We start from the raw sequence: 19,159 nt of genomic DNA on the forward strand, positions 1-19,159 counted from the left end.
GATTTTCAGAATAAAATTTTATGATACCTGCTTTAAAAGATCTCAGCGATTGTGCCATCTTTAAGTTATTAAGAAGTGAATTCCAGAGACGTGCAGCATGTACAGTAAATGACATGGCATAGCTTTGAGTATTAAAACAAGGCAAATCTATAATGAAGTCATTACTGCATCTCAGGCGAACATTAATTTCGCGAAATTTGAATCTTTCCTGAAGGTAATGTGGACATGTTGGATTAAAAAGGATATTGAAAAGAAGAGTAAGAATGTGGACATTTCTCCGTAGCCTGATAGGAAGCCACTTGAGTTGACTGCGATAACTAGATATGTGGCCATACTTTTGAAGGTTATAGATGATAGTTATAGATAATAATGGAGACTAAGGACCCCATTGCTAGCAATATACTCAAACAGGTCAACCTTCACGTGGTCCCCCCTGAAAACCATCGTGCTGAATTCCATCTGTATTGAACACGATGGGCTAACTGACCTGCCTTTTCATTCTCATCTATCATGTCTCACTGGTGCCCCGCCAGCGTATACCGATAGCGCAGATGGGGTTACTATTTCATCATCACCAATAAAAAAAACTAGACATGGGTAATATGGATTTCGCAGTGGAGAAGGGATTTTTAATAGATAGATAGACACTATTGTTTCCTCCAAAAGATTACAATAGTAAACCTATTATAAATATAAATAATTACAAGAAATAATCACAGTGAGAAAACAATGGGCGACCTTATCGCTAAGAGCGATCTCTTGCAGACAATCTTTGGATGGAGAGGAGTAATTATAAACAGTTTGATTGGAGTACCGTGGAGGACCCGTAACCATTGTTTGATTTTACATACATAATGGCCAAGTGATTGGTAGCAGCGTCCCTCTTAAAACATAGTCTAACTGCGGCTGCCAACCCGCTCGCCAAGTGTGGCAACTACTGGCAATACCCCCACAGGTGGAGAAGTTTAATAAATAAATTAATATTTCTATAGATTATTGAATAGTCTGCGTCAGTACAGCGGTGACACAGTATAGACAGATAGATAGATACCTACACTTTATTGTTTCCTCCAAAAGATTACAACAGTAAACTTTTACAAATAAACAATTACAAGAAATAATTGCAGTTAGAAAACAATAGAATAGAATAGAATAGAAATCATTTATTCAAATAAACTTACATTGAAGCACTTTTGAAAAGTCATTACATTTTTTTTAATTTACCGCTCGTTCGGAAAGCTGTCTCATCACAAGAAGAACGAGCAAGAAACTTGCGTGATGCTCTTTTAAATAATTTTATTATTATTTTACATTTTTAAGTTTAATTGTGTGAATACAAACCACCAATTAGCACTAATTCAATTAAATACTCAAAAAAAAAAAAAATTGAATACATAACCAACTGGTTAAACAATTAATAAGAGGAAATCAGTCATAGTGATTAGAGCAGACCAGTCTACAAGCAGCACCCGTTCACAGTATGACGGATACCAGCCATACTGCGCTCGACCATAAGGGAGCCCAATGCGGCCCACCACGCCGCCACAAGTCTGGACATTTTAGTGAGAATGACTACTCAAAACACTAGACCACGTCAAAGCTACTCACAATTGCCATCTGATAGTTATAGTATTCACATTTTACATAAGAATGCATGCGGCAATTAATACAAAAAACCGCTACGCTTTCATATTTCTAAAATTAATCAATTAAATCAAGAAAGCAATGAGAAAAAAAAAATTATAACGTTGTATGCTAATAAACTAATTATTTACTTGATATGTTGTCATCTATGAATTCGTCTATCCTGTAATAGGCTTTCTTACATAAAAATTGTTTAATATAAGATTTGAATTGCCTCTCTGTCAGATTTAATGCAGATTCCGGCAGTTTATTATAAAATCTTATGCAATTACCATAGAATGAATTACTGATTTTGTGCAGACGACATTTATAAAATCTTATTTATATAGTTTCTACTTGTACAGTCTTTGAGTTTTTTAAAACTCGCTAAGTTCTTCCGTGTATACATAATATTTTCATAAATGTATTGTGAAGTAACTGTGAGGATATTTGAGTCTTTAAAGTACTGACGTAATGACTCTCTTGAACCCATACCATAAATAGAACGTATGGCTCTCTTTTGTAAAACAAATATAGTATTTATATACAGCAGTATGCCATAAGACATTATGCTATGGAAATATCGCCACGTCTGTTAATTGCCTAATTCTTCTAATTGCATATGCAGCAGAACTGAGTCTACTGGCCAATTTTGAAATATGGGGCCCCCATTGTAATTTCGAGTCCACTGTTATACCTAAAAAAAACTGTATCATTAACAAAATTTACTATTTCGTCATTAAGCAATAACTGTGTATTTATTAGTCTTACATTAGGAAGTGTAAATTTTATACACTTTGTTTTGCTGGAATTTAATAATAGGTTATTACATGTAAACCAATTTAATATTGCAGACATAGCACAATTTACATCGTCTAATTGATTACTTTGACGTCCAATTTTAAACACTAACGAAGTATCATCCGCAAACAGCACTATATCTGCAATTTTCTCTACCATAAAGGGAAGGTCATTTATGTAGATTAAAAAGAGAAAGGGGCCTAAGATTGACCCTTGTGGAACGCCCATCTTAATATTAGCTCCCTTAGATTTTACACCGTCAATATCTACAGTTTGAACCCTATCCTCTAAATAAGTTCTCATTAATTTTAGATCATTATCTCTTATACCATAATGTTCGAGCTTGTACAAAAGCGTTTTATGATCCACACAATCAAATGCCTTTGATAGGTTTGCATCCTGTGACCTCTCCCAAGATTCGAAAATATGTGTCATTAGCGCAACACCTGCGTCAGTGGTAGACTTGCCGGCGGTGAAACCATATTGCTGACTGTGAAGCAGTCCGTTAACCCTGAAGTGATGTAACATTTGATTTAACATTATCTTTTCAAACACCTTACTTAGAACTGGCAAAATAGATATAGGTCTATAGTTCCCTGGCTCAAATTTATCTCCTGATTTAAATAGTGGGATTAATTTGCTAAATTTCATTAAATGTGGAAAAACGCCATTATCAATACATTTATTAAAAATAGTGGCTAGATATGGAGCAACAATATCTATGAAAGAACTAACTACTTTTACAGACATGCCCCAAAGGTCTTCCGTATTTTTTAAATTTAGCTGTTTGAATATTTTTATGATATGAAAGGGGCTAACATGTGAAAATTTAAATCTTAAAGAACAACAACCGATATTAGTCTCTAGTAATTTTTTGCTCGAGATTGAGATGAGTCCAGAGAAGATGTAATATCAATCGGAATATTAGCAAAAAAATCTTCAAAAATATTAACTACATCTTTTGTTGTTGTTATTAATTTATTATCATAATTTAATGTAAATTGATTACAGGCTATTTTAGATCTTCCAGTTTCTTTATTTATAATGCTCCAGATGGTTTTAATTTTGTCAGAAGACTGCTTAATTTGTTTATTAAAATAATTAGACTTAGCCATAATACAAACTTTTTTAAAAATTTTAGAATAATTTTTTACATAAGTGGTGAATTTGTCATCAAATCGATATTTTTTTTTGATCGTATAAATCAAACAAAATATTTCTACTTTTAAGTATTCCTACTGTTGCCCATTCCGTGAATTTAGATTTAACATGAACTTCTTTTTTCTTGAAAAATTGTTCATATTCTCCGGATAAAATATTAATTAGCTTGGTGTAAAGATAATCAGGATTATTACTAGATTGTAACAGCAAATCCAATTTATTTTTAATCGCGCTTTTGTATTTATTAATATTGTAAACGTTTATTTGTCTTTTTGATTTTTTATTATTGTTGACTTTATTGATTTGACTGCTAAACTTAACAACTTGACCACAGTGATCTGAAGGAAGTTTATTTATTATGAATTTTTCTGTATACTCGCAGTTACAAAAAACATTGTCAAGACAAGTAGCAGACGTGGCAGTTACACGAGTGGGTTCATGAAAGACATGACATAAATCAAATGACTGAAATAAACTAATAATTTTTGTACATGTGGGTGTGTTACAAAGAATATCAACGTTAAAATCTCCACATACAATAATTTTTTTAATACTATTAAATACTTTTTTTAAAATATCCTCCATCACCCCTTCAAAAACATTGTAATCACTATTAGGAGGCCTGTACACACATATAAGGATATAATTTTCTAGTTCTATACAAGATAATTCTATACAACACTCAATAGAAAGTCTAACAATGTCAGCACGTTCCTTTACTTTAATATTATTTCTTGCAATTATCATAGACCCGCCTCTGTTAACTGACTTTCTATTGAAGCAGCTGACAACGTTATAATTATTTAAATTGAACATCATATTGCTTTCTTTAAGCCAATGTTCTGTGAAACAGACAATATCAATATTATACTTTTCTAAAAATAATTGTATAATTAACTCGCTGCCGGGAAAACTTTGTATGTTCTGATGAACAATTATTAATTCTGATTGCTTTCCCTTTGTCTTTGTGAGCAGTTTAAATCTGCAGTCATAGTACTTATGTCACAAATATTAATAGAATTATCTGTTATGTCAGCATTTTTATGTTTAAGTTTACCATGTAAACTGTTCATGTAGTCAATATTATAAGCCACTAAAGTGGCTATTTTATTTTTAGATGATTTAGAAAGATACATTGTATCTTTTGTCAAATAAAAATCACTAATAAAACTATTAGTATCAAAAAATGTCAAAATGTCACTATGACGACATGTCAATGTATGTAATAAGTTATTCAGGTAATGTACCTTACTGTTAATTTTTTTATGAAGATGTCTATTTGTGTAAGGAAAAGCGCACAATACAATCTTATACACATTTAATTGTAATAAATATTCAATTCCTTTAATTACATCCTGTCTATTTAATTGAATACTATTACCAAAAAATAACACAATTGTGGTCATATTGTTCATTTTCGTAGATGGGCGACCTTATCGCTAAAAGCTATCTCTTCCAGGCATACCAGTATACCAAAGGGTTCCAGAAAATTTTAGGTGGACACGAAGGCACGCCCTCCCTCCCCCCTCTTAAATAGGCCTATAGCAATGTTTACTACTTTCCTTTCATTATATCTTTAATAAATACAATTTATATTTTGGCAGATTATTGAACAACCTGCGGCAGTACAGCGGCGACACAGTATATCAGAGTGCGAACACTCCTCGCCAGAATCAACAGTGCCTGAGGATTTTCGATCTGTCAGAGTATAGACAGGTCCTCAGTGACATTTCTGTGTGGATATACCAAGGTTTGAAACTTTTCACATTTTTTTTTATACCACGAAGGTGCCACTCAAGCATACAGCCTGTCTGATGGTAAACGGTCACTGTAGCCTATGGACGCCTGCAACGTTATAATTTGCTTGTGTGCCCAATTTCTTTTTTTTTAATGCAACTTAGAATGGTAAACAAGCTGACGGCCCACTTAATGAAAAGTAACCGTCGCCTATAAACTTGAACAGTACCATGGACATAACAGTATACTGTTTCGCTCATGATACCCCCTATGCGTTGCCATTCCTGAGGACTCAGGTGTTATTCCTCTGTACTCAGTAAATTCACGCCATATCCCACCCTTCAAACCGAAACACAGCCATGCAAACACAACTGCTTCACGGTTGAAACACGAATTTAAATTCAAATCAATTAAGTGATTTTTGCGTAAAAAAGTAACAAGTATTCATCCCTCCATACATCCTTTGAAAATTTCACATTTACAATAATCATCATTACCATTATCAGCGGTTAACTGTTCATTGCTGAACATATTCCTGCCCCTTGGGTTTTGCTAGTAGTTGCCACGTTTGGCAAGCTTAAATTCCCGTCGCCTCTAACTACACCTAAAAGAAATAAGTAAAAATATTTTTCAGACAGTAAGTATTTTTATACTCCTTTTTTTTTCTCCTATAAGCAACTTTTCCCAATAAGATATTTCTTTTTATTGAAATTGGTGCAAACGAGTTGCGAGGACTTAATGATAAATTCCACCTCCAGGTCTAATTCACCTCCTCGAGCGGCAACTAGAGCGGCTCATCATCCCAGCCATCCTGGAGCACGAGGAGATCAGCGGCCTGTCCGGCCCCACTCGCCCCTCGCCCTCGCCCCCGTCGGCGGCGGGACCTGCGCGGCTCAAACAGGAGCTGGCCACCACACACGAGCATCTACAGACCTTCGCCGTCGACCAACCTCTCAGGGTTATGATATTTAAACAGGTCAGTTTTACCACAAAAGTCGCCTGCATGATCACGTGGTAACCGTCGCCTATAGACATGAGCAATATACCTTGTTAAGTCGATTTCCACTTGGTCTTCCCTGGAAACCATCGTGCTGAATTTCTGTTAGTAATGGAGATTAAGAATCCCATTGTTTATATTGCAGCAAAACACCCAGACAGGTCGACCTTCACGCGGTTTCCCTTGGAAACTTATGGTTAATTGATGAATTCATCATGATGGACTAACTGGCCTGTTTTCATTCTCATCTATCACCCTTCACTGGTGCTACGCCAGCGTATTCCGTTAGAGCAGGCGGGGTTACCATACCATTTTCACCCATCAAAAAAAACACCCATTAAAGAAAAAAAAATAGGTAATTTGTATCTATAACGGCGTCGCGTTAAGTTCTAATCGTTAAACTTAATAATTACACATTTTAAAACAATTCGAAAGTTAAAATTTAACTATAACTTCGCAGTTATTCTACTACATCTGCGCGTACAGTCTGAATCAGCTGCTGCTCCGTAAGGACCTGTGCTGCTGGGCCAAGGGACTGCAGATCAGGTACAACATCTCGCATCTGGAGACCTGGATCAAGGAGCATCTCGCCGAGTATGGACAGAAGAACGTGAGTACCTCGCATGTTTAATGTCCTATAAATTGTATATCCAGGTTGTTTACAAGCATTTTTAAATCAAGTTATTTAAATCTCTGTTAACATTATGTGTATTTATTTAAATGTACTATGTCTAAAATTACATGATCGTTAGAAGCACGCACATGATCCACTAACACCATGCTAATTTGTTATATATTAAATGTATGTGTATGTATATGTTTGTTATATATTAAATAAAAATGTATGTGTACTGTGCATATTATGAGTATTATTGTTATATGTGTATTTTCTAATACACATACAATAAAATACACTAATAAAGTAAAAATATTTATTCAAATAGACTTGTGACGATTCTACTGCTGGAGTAGTTTACTGAGAATAACTCTCAAGAGCCTTTTACTTTTTTTTTTAATTTACTCATATATAAGATAATTTTACAATTGTATGAATGTGTACTGTGTATTGTTAGCATTGATTTATATTTGTATGTGTTTTTTATGTGAATTTTCACAATCACTTAAAACTGGTAAACGTGAGCAGACCAGTCCATAAAAGCAGCATCCGTTCACGGGTATGACGCATGTATGACACTCCTCAGGTGGAGGAGATCCTGGGCGTGCTGAAGCCGATCACGCAGGCGGTGCAGCTGCTCCAGGCGCGCAAGTCAATGGCTGACGTCCAGAGTACAGTGGAGATGTGCGCTGACCTCACAGCCATGCAAGTCTGCAAGGTGAGCCAGCAATAATAAATATCCAGGTAGAATTTATATTGACTAGAAGGAGACTTTGCCGTGTGGTCCCGTCATAGAATGGGCTTCTTCCCCCTACTTTTCCTGTGGCTATAGTAAGAGGCGACTAAGAGAACTTAAGATTCGAAGTATGGACAGCAACGTTCCTTTTAAAACATCACCAAAGCCTAACTACGGTTGCCACTAGCAAAACCCCACAATAGGGAAAGGCCTCTGTCCAGCAGTGGACAGTTGGTGACAGTGGCTGATGTGATAATGATGAGATGAAGACTTTGTACAGAAGTCTTTTGCATGTATAGCTCTGCCATTCTCGTTTCTGTCAAGCAGCTGTACTCGCAGGTCTGTGTTTCAGCTTAAAGTATGGAATCTTCTTCTCAAGGTGCCATCCTCTACTGCAGCCTTTCCCAAAGTAGGCGATCACGCCTCCTTGTGAACGCTGCAGGCCTAAAGGAGGGCGGGAAGAGACCCAGATAAAAATGGAGGCGTTGTGTAGAGGCTTGCGGGGTGATTTGTTGATCTTGAAGTAATAGTGGTTTTTAAGTAGGTGAAAAAATGGGGGCGCTAAAAAATAATTTATTCTCAAAGTGGGCAGTAGACACAATAAGTTTGGGGACCTCTGCTCTACCGGAGGTTAGAGATCGTCAAAGAGACTTTACTTGACTTAAGTCAAGGGAGACTTTGTACAAAAGTCGTTTGCTTGGCCACCTCTATCCCATTCGTGTTTCAACCGTGAAGCAGTTGTGTTTGCATGGCTGCGTTTCGGTTTGAAGGGTGGGATATGGCGTGAATTTACTGGGTACAAAGGAATAACATCTGTCCTCAGGAATGGCAACGCAAAGGGGGTATCATGGGCGAAACAGTATACTCTGTTATGTCCATGGCACTGCTCGTGTCTATAGGCGACGGTTACCATTTTCCATCAGGTGGGCCGTCAGCTTGTTTGCCATTCTAAGTTGTATAAAAAAAGTGTTGTCCAGTGGCCATGGTGGAAAGTTCCCAACTATAATAATGATCTAATAATTAAATAATGATCCTCGTGTCCTCAGATCCTGAACATGTACACGCCAGCTGAGGAGTATGAGGTGAAGGTGACCCGCGAGTTCATTCACGAAATACAGAAGAAGATGCAGGAGAAGGCCGGGCCCAACGCCGACAAGGAACCGGTGAGGACGCCTCGGGGTCACTTCTTTTATTTAGATATAGTTACTGCATACAAAAACTTATATATTTTAAGATATAAATTACCATTCATACTCTAATACATATTTCACACATCACAGATCCACTTACGCACACACACGCACATACTACATATGTATATGCAAATACACATACACGGATACACAGATACGCACGCACGCACGCACACGCACGCGCACATTTAAATCATTTACATTTTAAAAAATACTACAAGTAATAATAGAAAGGAAAAAATGTTGGGACACTTGATACGACACGACGAACTTGTGAACGTTATAATAGAAGGTAAGATAGAAGGAAGGAGGGGAAGAGGGAGACCGAGGCATAGTTACATCAGGCAGATCAAGGAAGGAGTTGGTGTCGTGTCTTATCAAGAGGTGAAGAGACTCGCTGAAAATCGTAGTGAGTGGCAAGAGCTCCACCGACAAGAGTACAGCTCTTAAATGGGATAGATAGATAGATAGAAGTAATGCGGAATTGTAGGGCTTTAAAGGGTGTTTAAAGCTTTTTATTTTGTCAATTTTCAAAGAATATTAGATAATAATAATGTTAACAATACCAGAGGGAGACTTTGTACAAAAGTCGTTTACTTGGCCACCTCTGTCCTATTCATGTTTCAACCGTGAAGCAGTTGTGTTTGCATGGCTGTGTTTCGGTTTGAAGGGTGGGATATGGTGTGAATTTACAGGGTACAGAGAGGAATAACACCTGAGTCCTCAGGAATGGCAACGCATGGGGGGTATCATGAGCGAAACAGTATACTCTGTTATGTCCACGGTACTGCTCATGTCTATAGGCGACGGTTACCACTTTCCATCAGGTGGACCGTCAGCTTGTTTGCCATTCTAAGTTGTATATAAAAAAAGACAATAACAACAATATTTGTTTGCAGCAAAACCTGCTAATGGACTCCAAGATGATATTCTCCGTGCAGTTTCCGTTCAATCCGTCTCCGATCCGGTTGGAAGCGATCGAGCTGCCCGAAGTGTTAGAACTGGACGGTCTACTAACGAAAATATAAGTTACGTTTATATTTCATTATTCTGTCATGACATTTTTTTTTTTTTCTTTTTTTTTTTTTAAGTGACTACCGCCGCCCATGATCACCCACAACACCTACGGCATTGCAGGTGTGCTGCCGGCCTTTTAAAAAGGAATATGCTCTTTTCTTGAAGGTTATACATTACAGCTTTACGTTATACAGATAGAGCGTCGAGCCTCAAAAATTAGCTGACTCGTGTTTTTTTATTAGTATTCTATGTATTTACGTATAAAATGTATCTTGACGTATTATTTAATAAATAAAATGAGCGTTTACGCATTAAAATGATGCAGAATTTATAATACATAATAAATATAGAAGTTATAAAGGAATCACTCACAACTAGGTGTTTATTAAGCAAAATTATATAAAAAACTTGAGCCGTTTCTCTCGAAGTATTTCTATAAAGACACTCTATCTATATAATCTAAGGTTGTCAATGATTTTTTAAAAAGATACGTTACGCGTTCGGAAATCAATTAAAAAAAAAAAGTATTCCGAACACCTTGATAGGCTTGTCAAATAATTGACAAAGGACGGAGCGTTTAAAACAATAAAACTAAGATGGCCAGTGTTTGTCATTTACGTGGCAATGTGTGCAAATGTTGCAATAAGGGCTGATTAGCGCCATCTCGTGGTCATTTTCGGTGCGCTTGTTGTTATCTAGATTTTTTTCTTTTATAATATTAGTTCTAGTTGGTCGACGTTGTAACTTTGCTGAAATATATGTTTCGTGTTAGGCCCAGTGATCGTGCAATCACGAATGATGATAAATTAATCATTCCGCAGTTATTATTGTACATAACTAGGGCTGCCATCCGTCCGGAATTCCCCGGATTTGTCCTAGTTTGGAGGGCGTCCGGGGGTCGTCCGGTAGGGGTTTTTGTAGTGTTTTTTGTTGTAGGGGATCCAATTTTTTTTATAGGTAGACGATCAATTGAAATAAATCTTAGTTACAAATTCATCCACACAGTGTTTTTATTTTTGTTACAAAAAATATTTTTTCAGTAGTGTCCGGGGAAAAATCCATATTTCGCCCAAATGTCCGGGATTTTAGCCCTGTTTGTCCGGTGTCGGCAATTTAGGCGATGGCAGCCCTATACATAACCCCAAAAGTTGGAAAGTACATGGATTGTTGGAATAGTATAGTATAGTATGGAATGAGCTCCCTGCCGAGGTTTTCCCAAGAGATTACAGCATGGGGTTCTTCAAAAGGGGGGTAAACAGGTTTCTTTAGGGTCGGCAATGCGCGCGTAATATCTCTGGTATTGCAGGCGTTCATAGGCTACGGTAACCGCTTACCATCAGATGGGCCGTATCCTTGTTTGCCACCTCAGTGGTATAAAAAAAAAAAATAGTAGAATGTAATTGAATTCAACCTCACGTCTTAGAACCAGAATGGTTACGCACAGTGCAGTTTCAGAGGAGCTTCCTCCACTTAGAACCCTCAGGTCGTGGCATAATCTTCCTGCCGTGGCTTTCCCTAGAGACTGTAGCGTGGGGTTCTTCAAAAAAGCGTATTAAGGTTTTCTTAAGTTCCCTGGTGTTACAGGCGTTTATTAGCTACGGTAATTTCGTTTACCATCAGGCAGGGCGTATGCTTAAAAAATTACTAAGTGATTTATTGGCACAAACATATTTTCGGTATTTTATCACGATTCATGTCATGCCCCCAATTAACGTTAATCAAAGTGACATAGCATTGTTATTACGCCATATTTGTTTTGTATTGAAAGTATTTAATTTGTTATGTGTTAGAAAACGAAGCAAATTTATAAGAAGAAATATGCTTGATTCAGCTATGTTCGGGATTAGCGTTTATATCTTGGGGCCTACCATGAAATTAAATTCCGAAATTTCGGGCTGAATTTCGTGTTTTTGTTTGTACCTAAATCGACCCAGTAAATGGAGCTTAACGTTTTATCCATCATAAATCCTATCCTAATAGTCCAGAGGAACGATATTTTAATATTTTTAATAATTTTAAACGGTATGTATTATGTAATTTTAACATAAAATTTTTTGTTTCGTTCGTCCCCGAAATTTCGGAAAATATTTCATGGTAGGCCCTCTGTATAGTGTACATTGATTGGGCCCACGCTTCATATTGTATTGAAACATCTTTACAAATCGCTCAGTTACTTGACGTTTTTAGTGTTAATGTTGGTTTAAAATAAAAAAAAAAACAAATGTTACAGTTTAACACTGTAACTTATTAATGGTTATTCACAATTTCTCCATACAATCCAAGCTTCCATTCATTCCATACATCCAAAGTGTGAGTCTTTGAGATTAATGCATATAATATATTATTTATATTTTTTTTATCAACAATATATAAAAACAAATCAATGTTCAAATAAACATTCCATTATAAATGCCATAATGTAATTTAATTATATTTATATATATAAAAAAAATTGTTTGCCAAGTGCCATTATTTGTTATGAACTATATAAATTGGTTAAGTTTATGAAACAGTATTTTTTCTATTAGTTTATTATTGGAATTTATACAATTTATTTTATTACTATTCGTGTGAGGGTGGCGCCCTCTAGTGTCAAGTGTTTCCAGGCCGCCTTTGTTGTATACGAAGGTCTGTGACGTGACTTACCGGACGACTGTTTGAGAGTAAGTGACAATTATTTTTAAACGATCTAAACATGAGGTTTAAGCCAGGATTCGATCCTGGAATTCTGTAGTCGAGCGTTGTCCGACTGAGTTGTCATCGAATACAAAAGAATAAATATTGTAATTTTTAGGAGTATACTAAATCTTTTAAATTATGTTTATATAAAATATTAAAGTAGTGTATCAAGTTATTTACTAGTTTTTTCTCGCGGTTTCGCATGCCTGAATCCACTACTGGAACATTAGAAATATTGATACTGTTCGAAAAGATAGTAGAAAAAGAGAACCACAGAGAAAATAAAAGGCGGTCTTATGGAAGAATAATGGTATAATTATTATTATTTTCACAGGAAATATACTCTCATATTTATAAAAAACCGTCGCTTATAAATGTGAATGGCATAACGTGAAATCAGAAGATATACTGTGCCGCCAATGGCACTTTTCGTGCGTTGCCATGAACGTTTGGGAATAGTTTGAGAATCAACGAATTTGCTCTCGGTTTCACAATAGGTGATAGGAAATAATATACAGGTGTAATTGAAATCGTCAGCGTCCTTTCAAGGGAGTGTTATTTATTTCTTAACACTTTAAAAGTATATATATACGTGTACAAAAGACGGTCTTTACGCTAAAGCCCAGACAACATTTGTTGTTTGATGTTAAGTTACCCCCCTTATCCATAACAATGTCAAATCTCTCAATAGCTAAAATAGTTAGCTATTGAACTGTTTCGTCTCTTTCTTTTATACAAAACTCCCGATTTGAATGAAAGTGACAAAACAGTTTAATAGTTTCAACAGATTTGTACAAGGTTTTAGTTTTTATAAATAATCGGGGTTAGTATGGGAGACTCAAATATTTTGTCGATTTTGAGGAGTTTCTCAATTTGCTTGTATTTTTTTTGTGTGTGTTGTTACCTCATAACTCCGTCGTTTATTAATCAATTTTGAAAAGTTTTTATTTGAGAGGATATACTTTCATAATGGTCCTATAGAAATTTTATCAAAATCGGTTCAGTAGATTAGTTTTTAGATTAAAAGGGTTTTTTGTGGAAAAAATTTACTTGTTGATTCGCGTGACTGTCCAAATAATCGTATATAGTGTAGATAGATTCTTAATTATACTCACTGCTAACGATTTTGATTACACCCTGTATAAATGATTGTGTTCCATTTTACGCATAATTCACTACAGCTAGCTTTAGACTGTGTAATTTCTTTAGTAGTATTATTTATTAAAATTAATTTCTAAATTGTTTACAAATCAATACATCGATTGAGTTTTTTGTTGTTTCAAAGGAATATGGCTAGAAAGCATAATGTTATACTTATTACTATACATACGTTATACTCAGACTCGTGAATAAAGATATTAATGCATTATATTAATTTATACCAATTTATATTTTTTAAATTCAATAGTTGATTTCAATATTTTATATAATTATATATATAAATTTAATACAAACCAATTATTGAATGAGTCATCATTTGTTTAATTCCGCCATTATTATCGGGCCCGCCATTAATTATGGCGGAATTAAACAAATTAATATAATTTATTATTTCGAATTTTTCCTAAATTTGTTGCATTTCTTTTTGTAATATGTATATATTGTTATTAAAATGTGTTGTACCTGTTTTTTTTTTTTTATTATAAATTACAGGAATATCGCTGAGTATTATTTTTAAGTTTATTTGATGGTTGAATTAAACAAAATAATTTTGTATTTGTTTTAACGAAGTCTCGTATGTTTTTTTTTTTTATATATTTATTAGATATGACTGTTGTATACAGTTGGTTTTTGGTCAACTTTGAGTTTGATTACCAATTCTGTATTTGAAACATAACCTTATTTTAATGTGATCACTACTTGCCGATTGCCAATAGCAAATTAATCTTTATTGCCATATTTAATGTGTTCCAGCGAGTTTATTGTAATCTTTATAACCATGAATTATATACTAAAGAACAGATAGTAGAGTAGGAATCGCTCTATAATATTTTGTAAGTGTACTCAAAATAACAGTGAGATCACTTTAACCGACTTTGAAAACGAAGGTTCTATGTTCCACTGTATATTTATCTATGTAGGTATTAATGACTCAATTGTTTTATACAATGTAGTCTCTTTCAATACAATTTAATGAAAAGGGAACTGAATTATCTTGGAATTGTTACAGAAACATTCTCTAATTGTTAATAGTGACAAATCGTAAATCAATCAATCGATAAAATGTTTGCTCGTACTGCTATTGGATAGCCGACTGTGATATGGTCGGGTCATTTATTAGTTTCTGTACATTTTCATTAAATTTTGTTAATAATATAGTAATATTAGCCTTAGAAAATTTATTTGCTAGATCCTTATTATATAATTTATAACCTTGAAAACTTTATATAATTATCTAAAACCTCATTAAAACTTCATAATAACACTATAGAACCTAGATGTTCAATAAACAGTGACCGCGAAGTCTGGAGGCTTTTAATGAAATATAATAATAATAATTATATTACTTAGATAATTATATTTATTACTCTGTTATGAACAATATAAATCGATTCGTTGTTGTACAATTTAGTATTAATATCATTGATATATATAAAACAAATTATATATCAATGAATAATGTAAATGTTTGGAGTTTAAGATGCATAATTAGTTATTAGTGTTCCTTAGGTTGCTGTTCTTAAGCTAAATTCTTTAATGCATTCCATTCAATTTAATAGCTAAATATATACTATGTAAGAGATAATGTAATGTTAAATAAATATAAAGATATATATAGTGTTTAAATATATTCCAATTAAAATATTAATATTGATTAATTATATTTTTATTTAGTATGTATAATATTTAATTTCACTTCCCTTTATGGGGTATAAAATACGTGTAGATAAATTTATAGAGAAAACAATAATATAATTATATATATAATTATTTGCTCACTTAAAGTTTGTTCATCTGTTTATTAATATTTTTGTGCTATTTTTAGAAATATCTCGATTTATAGACCTCAAAGGTCGTGAGTTCAGTCTTTTACATTAGATTTCGAAAAACTCTTCGGTGGCGGAAAACACCGATGACTGACCAAATTAATCCGAGCATTGTTGGTAGGCTCGCCTCCGCCACGTTGGATTCTAATATACTTGGTGAAATGTGGCGTATCGAGTGTTAAGTTCACCACAACAGGAACAGTCGATAGGAGTCTGTTAATCATCCCATATGATATTACAGTCGTGAAGCGTATTTATTTATTTTACGTTTTTCTTGTATATTGTTATTTCAATTGGAATATTTTAAATATTGTGTGCAGTTGAAACAGTTACCATAATATAAAATGTTAGGTGCTTTACACGCTACGAAATAGCTCAGTACTTAATGTATTTTTCTAGGAAATATATAGTATTTGTACTTATAAACGGTAGGTACTTAATTTTTTTTTTTTTTTTGTATTAGTATAATTTATAAAATAGTTTGATGTAAAAGTAAAAATTCTATTTAATAGATGATAAATAATAAGAGATAATTTGAATCATGTAAGGGTTAAAATTCTAATAACATGTTGATTAACACGTTGACTGCCAACTGCGAGTTATCTCGTCCTATGTTTGTTTTGCTTTTTTTGTGCAGCTATGATTAAACTCGAAATATATATTTGCTAATACCGATAAATGACATCTGGGCAAAAAAGAATAAAAAATCAATGCTGGTTTGCATAAACAGAAAATTTATTAAAAAACGAATCAAAAATGTAATTAAAAAAAAATTCAATTTCAAGAAATAAAATGTTATTTTGATGTTTGTTTGTTCTTTTTTTTATGCTTTTTGATGATAACTATGCGTTGGAATTAAAGTTTTTAATAATATAATCTGTGATTGTCATTTTAGGTCAGATTTCTGAAAATTGCCATAGCAGTCAACGTATTAAAAAATATTTCTTAACATTGATTTCCGTTTTGTTAATTGATAAGTATTCATCAAATGTCATTAAACAAAAGTTTCACAGGTAACGATATTAAATATTGTTATTTCGGAAATTTTCTATTTACCATTTCATATTTAATATAATATTTTGACGTTAATTTTATATAAATATATAGTTAATTTGTTCAACTCCGCCATTACGTAGTTACGCCATGACGTTTGACGTCAAAATTATATATAAAAATATTATTTTCTATAATCAAGTATGGAGTTTTGTTTCCTCTTGTTGTTTTCCCAGGTAGCTTTAAATGTAGTATGTAATTACGCGTCAGTAATCAAACTAGATACCAATAATGGCGGAATTTGAATATTGAAATGGCGGAAATAAACAAATTAATACTTTAAATTGATTTATTATTAAATAATAATATACTTTTTGATTATGTGTCGTTAAATATGTATCGAAGTATAATTAGATATATAATTAGGTGCTCAAGATATATAAATTCCTGTTATATTCCCTGTTATATATTATATTCCAAATTATATATCCAATGTTATTTATATATAATAAAACGATATTAATTATGATTTTGTGAAAGAATGCAACGGTATAAGACTAGTGTTAGTATTTATTAATTACACCTCAAAAAAAATTCTTTCCTGAAAAAAAAAAAATGTGACCAAAAATGTTAAAATCTTCGAAAATAGAATAACCGGAACAGATTTGGGTTGTTCTTTTTTTGAAAATTTTATTTATTTTTCTTTTATGTTTTTTTTTTGCAACGATTTTTTTTTGAGATCCTATTAATGAATATTAGTTCTGAGAAATGGGTCACGTTAATCACCATTCTGTATAAATGTATGAATTATATTTAATATTATTTATGATAAATGTAAATTTTTGATCTCCATCGTTCGTTTCGTATGTTTGTACTTAAAAGCAATATAATCGCATATCTGTCTGTTTGTAATGAATACACATTGTTCTTGTGCAATTAATACACTCGCATGTATAAAATGTGAATTATTATATTTGTTTTTTTTTCTTTTTTAACCCTTAATAGCCTGATTTTTTAAATCAAATCAATAAATATATAAGTGTACCCTTTACTGTGTTTACTAATGGGGAAAAAATAGTAAAAAAAAAAATCAAAACGATATTTTTATATATTTATTTTGAAAAAAAAATTTGGTAACATGTAAACAGCCAAATATTAAAATAAAATCGATTGTAGGCGCCCAATGCGATTTATATAACCCCGGTATCAAATTTAAAACTTCAGGTATTTAAGGGTTAATTTTACCTCGTTCTATATTTTAGGTAGTTTAACTATATCACCATTTTAGCCATTTTCTGTCCACTGCTGGACATAAGCCTCCCCCATAGACTGCCATAAAGAACAATCCTGAGCCACCTGCGTTTTTTTTTTTTTTACAACACAGGGGGCAAACCGGCTCACCTGATGGTAAGTGACTGCCCATAATCACCCAAACAACGGCAATCCTTTTAAAAAGGAATATGCTCTTTTCTGCGTCTACTGGCTCCCTGCAATGCATTTCAGGTCGTCTCTCCATCTAGTGGGGGGTCGTTCTACACTGCGTTTACCCGTACGCGGTCGCCACTCAAGAACCTTTCTTGCCCATCAGTTGTCGGTTCTTCGAGTTATGTTTAAATGGAACTAATATAACCTGTCTTTATAAAACTTAATAATAAGGTTTTTTTTTCATAAAGATATTGCAGACTCTCTAAACACATTTAATCAATTGGATTTGCCAACCCGCTTGCCAAGCGTGGCAACTACTGGCAAAATCCCTTTAACCACGTAATCTTTTTTCCGCAACAATAAAACACATTGCTTTGACAACAAACAGCAGTACGAATATTTAGCCATCTAGCGAGACTGAGAAACAATATCAATCTAGCAAAACAAAAATCGCGGGATAACGACGTCGATAAACATAAAAAGTGCGAGCACGTCGAAATCGCGGGATGCGTACAATTAAACTAGTAGATACTGCACGCGGAAATCACGGGATGCCCGGTCAGAGGGTTAAGGGATGCTTATGTCCAGCAGTGGGCAGTTAATGATATAATAACGATGTTCTATAGTATGGCCACATATTTAATTTACCGCTAATGATGTTGATTACACCCTGTATACAGTTCTCTCCAATCACTTTCAAATAAGTGGCAAATGAGTCCGTTGAAACGGTATCATTAGCACTAGCATTCGAAACAAGACACCGGATGATGCTGTCCCTCTCTTAGTCGCGCACGCAGTAGCGACAACGTATCTATCGACGGAATCATTCGCCACGTGTCAAGGGGGACTTGTTTTGCAAATAGATTTCATTTGTATTAAATATCGTAAAATATACACTTTAATTAAGTCCTAATAAGACGGACGACTGTACGCGTTCTGTTTGTTCTGTAGGCTTTAAATGATTGCAGAAAAAAAAAAAATTAAATAATGTTAGCAAATGTCGTTTTATTTATATTTTTATTCTACCCGCTAACATTAAGTGTTCGAGCTTTCATCGACACAGAGCGGTCGGGTGGTCTCGGCTTCGGTCGGCTCTGTTCGCCACTTCGTGTCACGCAGTGGCGTAACAATAGGGTGGCAGGGCTGGCCAAATGCCACGGGCCCCCGACCCAAAAGGGCCTCGGCTTAAGAGGC

The 19,159-nt window shown here is 34.1% G+C and overlaps 1 protein-coding gene across 2 annotated transcripts in view; it reads left to right on the forward strand.

The window, feature by feature from the left end:
* The window catches only part of LOC113515270 (unconventional myosin-Va), a 65,357-nt gene extending 47,846 nt beyond the window's left edge, over nt 1-17,511 (forward strand). For both annotated transcript variants that reach the window (XM_052901171.1, XM_052901172.1), the window contains 6 exons: nt 5,190-5,335; nt 6,081-6,298; nt 6,780-6,929; nt 7,522-7,653; nt 8,718-8,834; nt 9,764-17,511. In XM_052901171.1, the coding sequence (XP_052757131.1) occupies nt 5,190-5,335; nt 6,081-6,298; nt 6,780-6,929; nt 7,522-7,653; nt 8,718-8,834; nt 9,764-9,892 (892 nt within the window). In that variant the 3' untranslated portion in view covers nt 9,893-17,511. The remainder of the gene's footprint in view (nt 1-5,189; nt 5,336-6,080; nt 6,299-6,779; nt 6,930-7,521; nt 7,654-8,717; nt 8,835-9,763) is intronic.
* Nucleotides 17,512-19,159: the final 1,648 nt, after the last annotated feature.

This window comes from Galleria mellonella, unplaced genomic scaffold (assembly GCF_026898425.1).
Source record: "Galleria mellonella isolate WM207_F2 unplaced genomic scaffold, CSIRO_AGI_GalMel_v1 utg746, whole genome shotgun sequence".
NCBI lineage: Eukaryota > Metazoa > Arthropoda > Insecta > Lepidoptera > Pyralidae > Galleria > Galleria mellonella.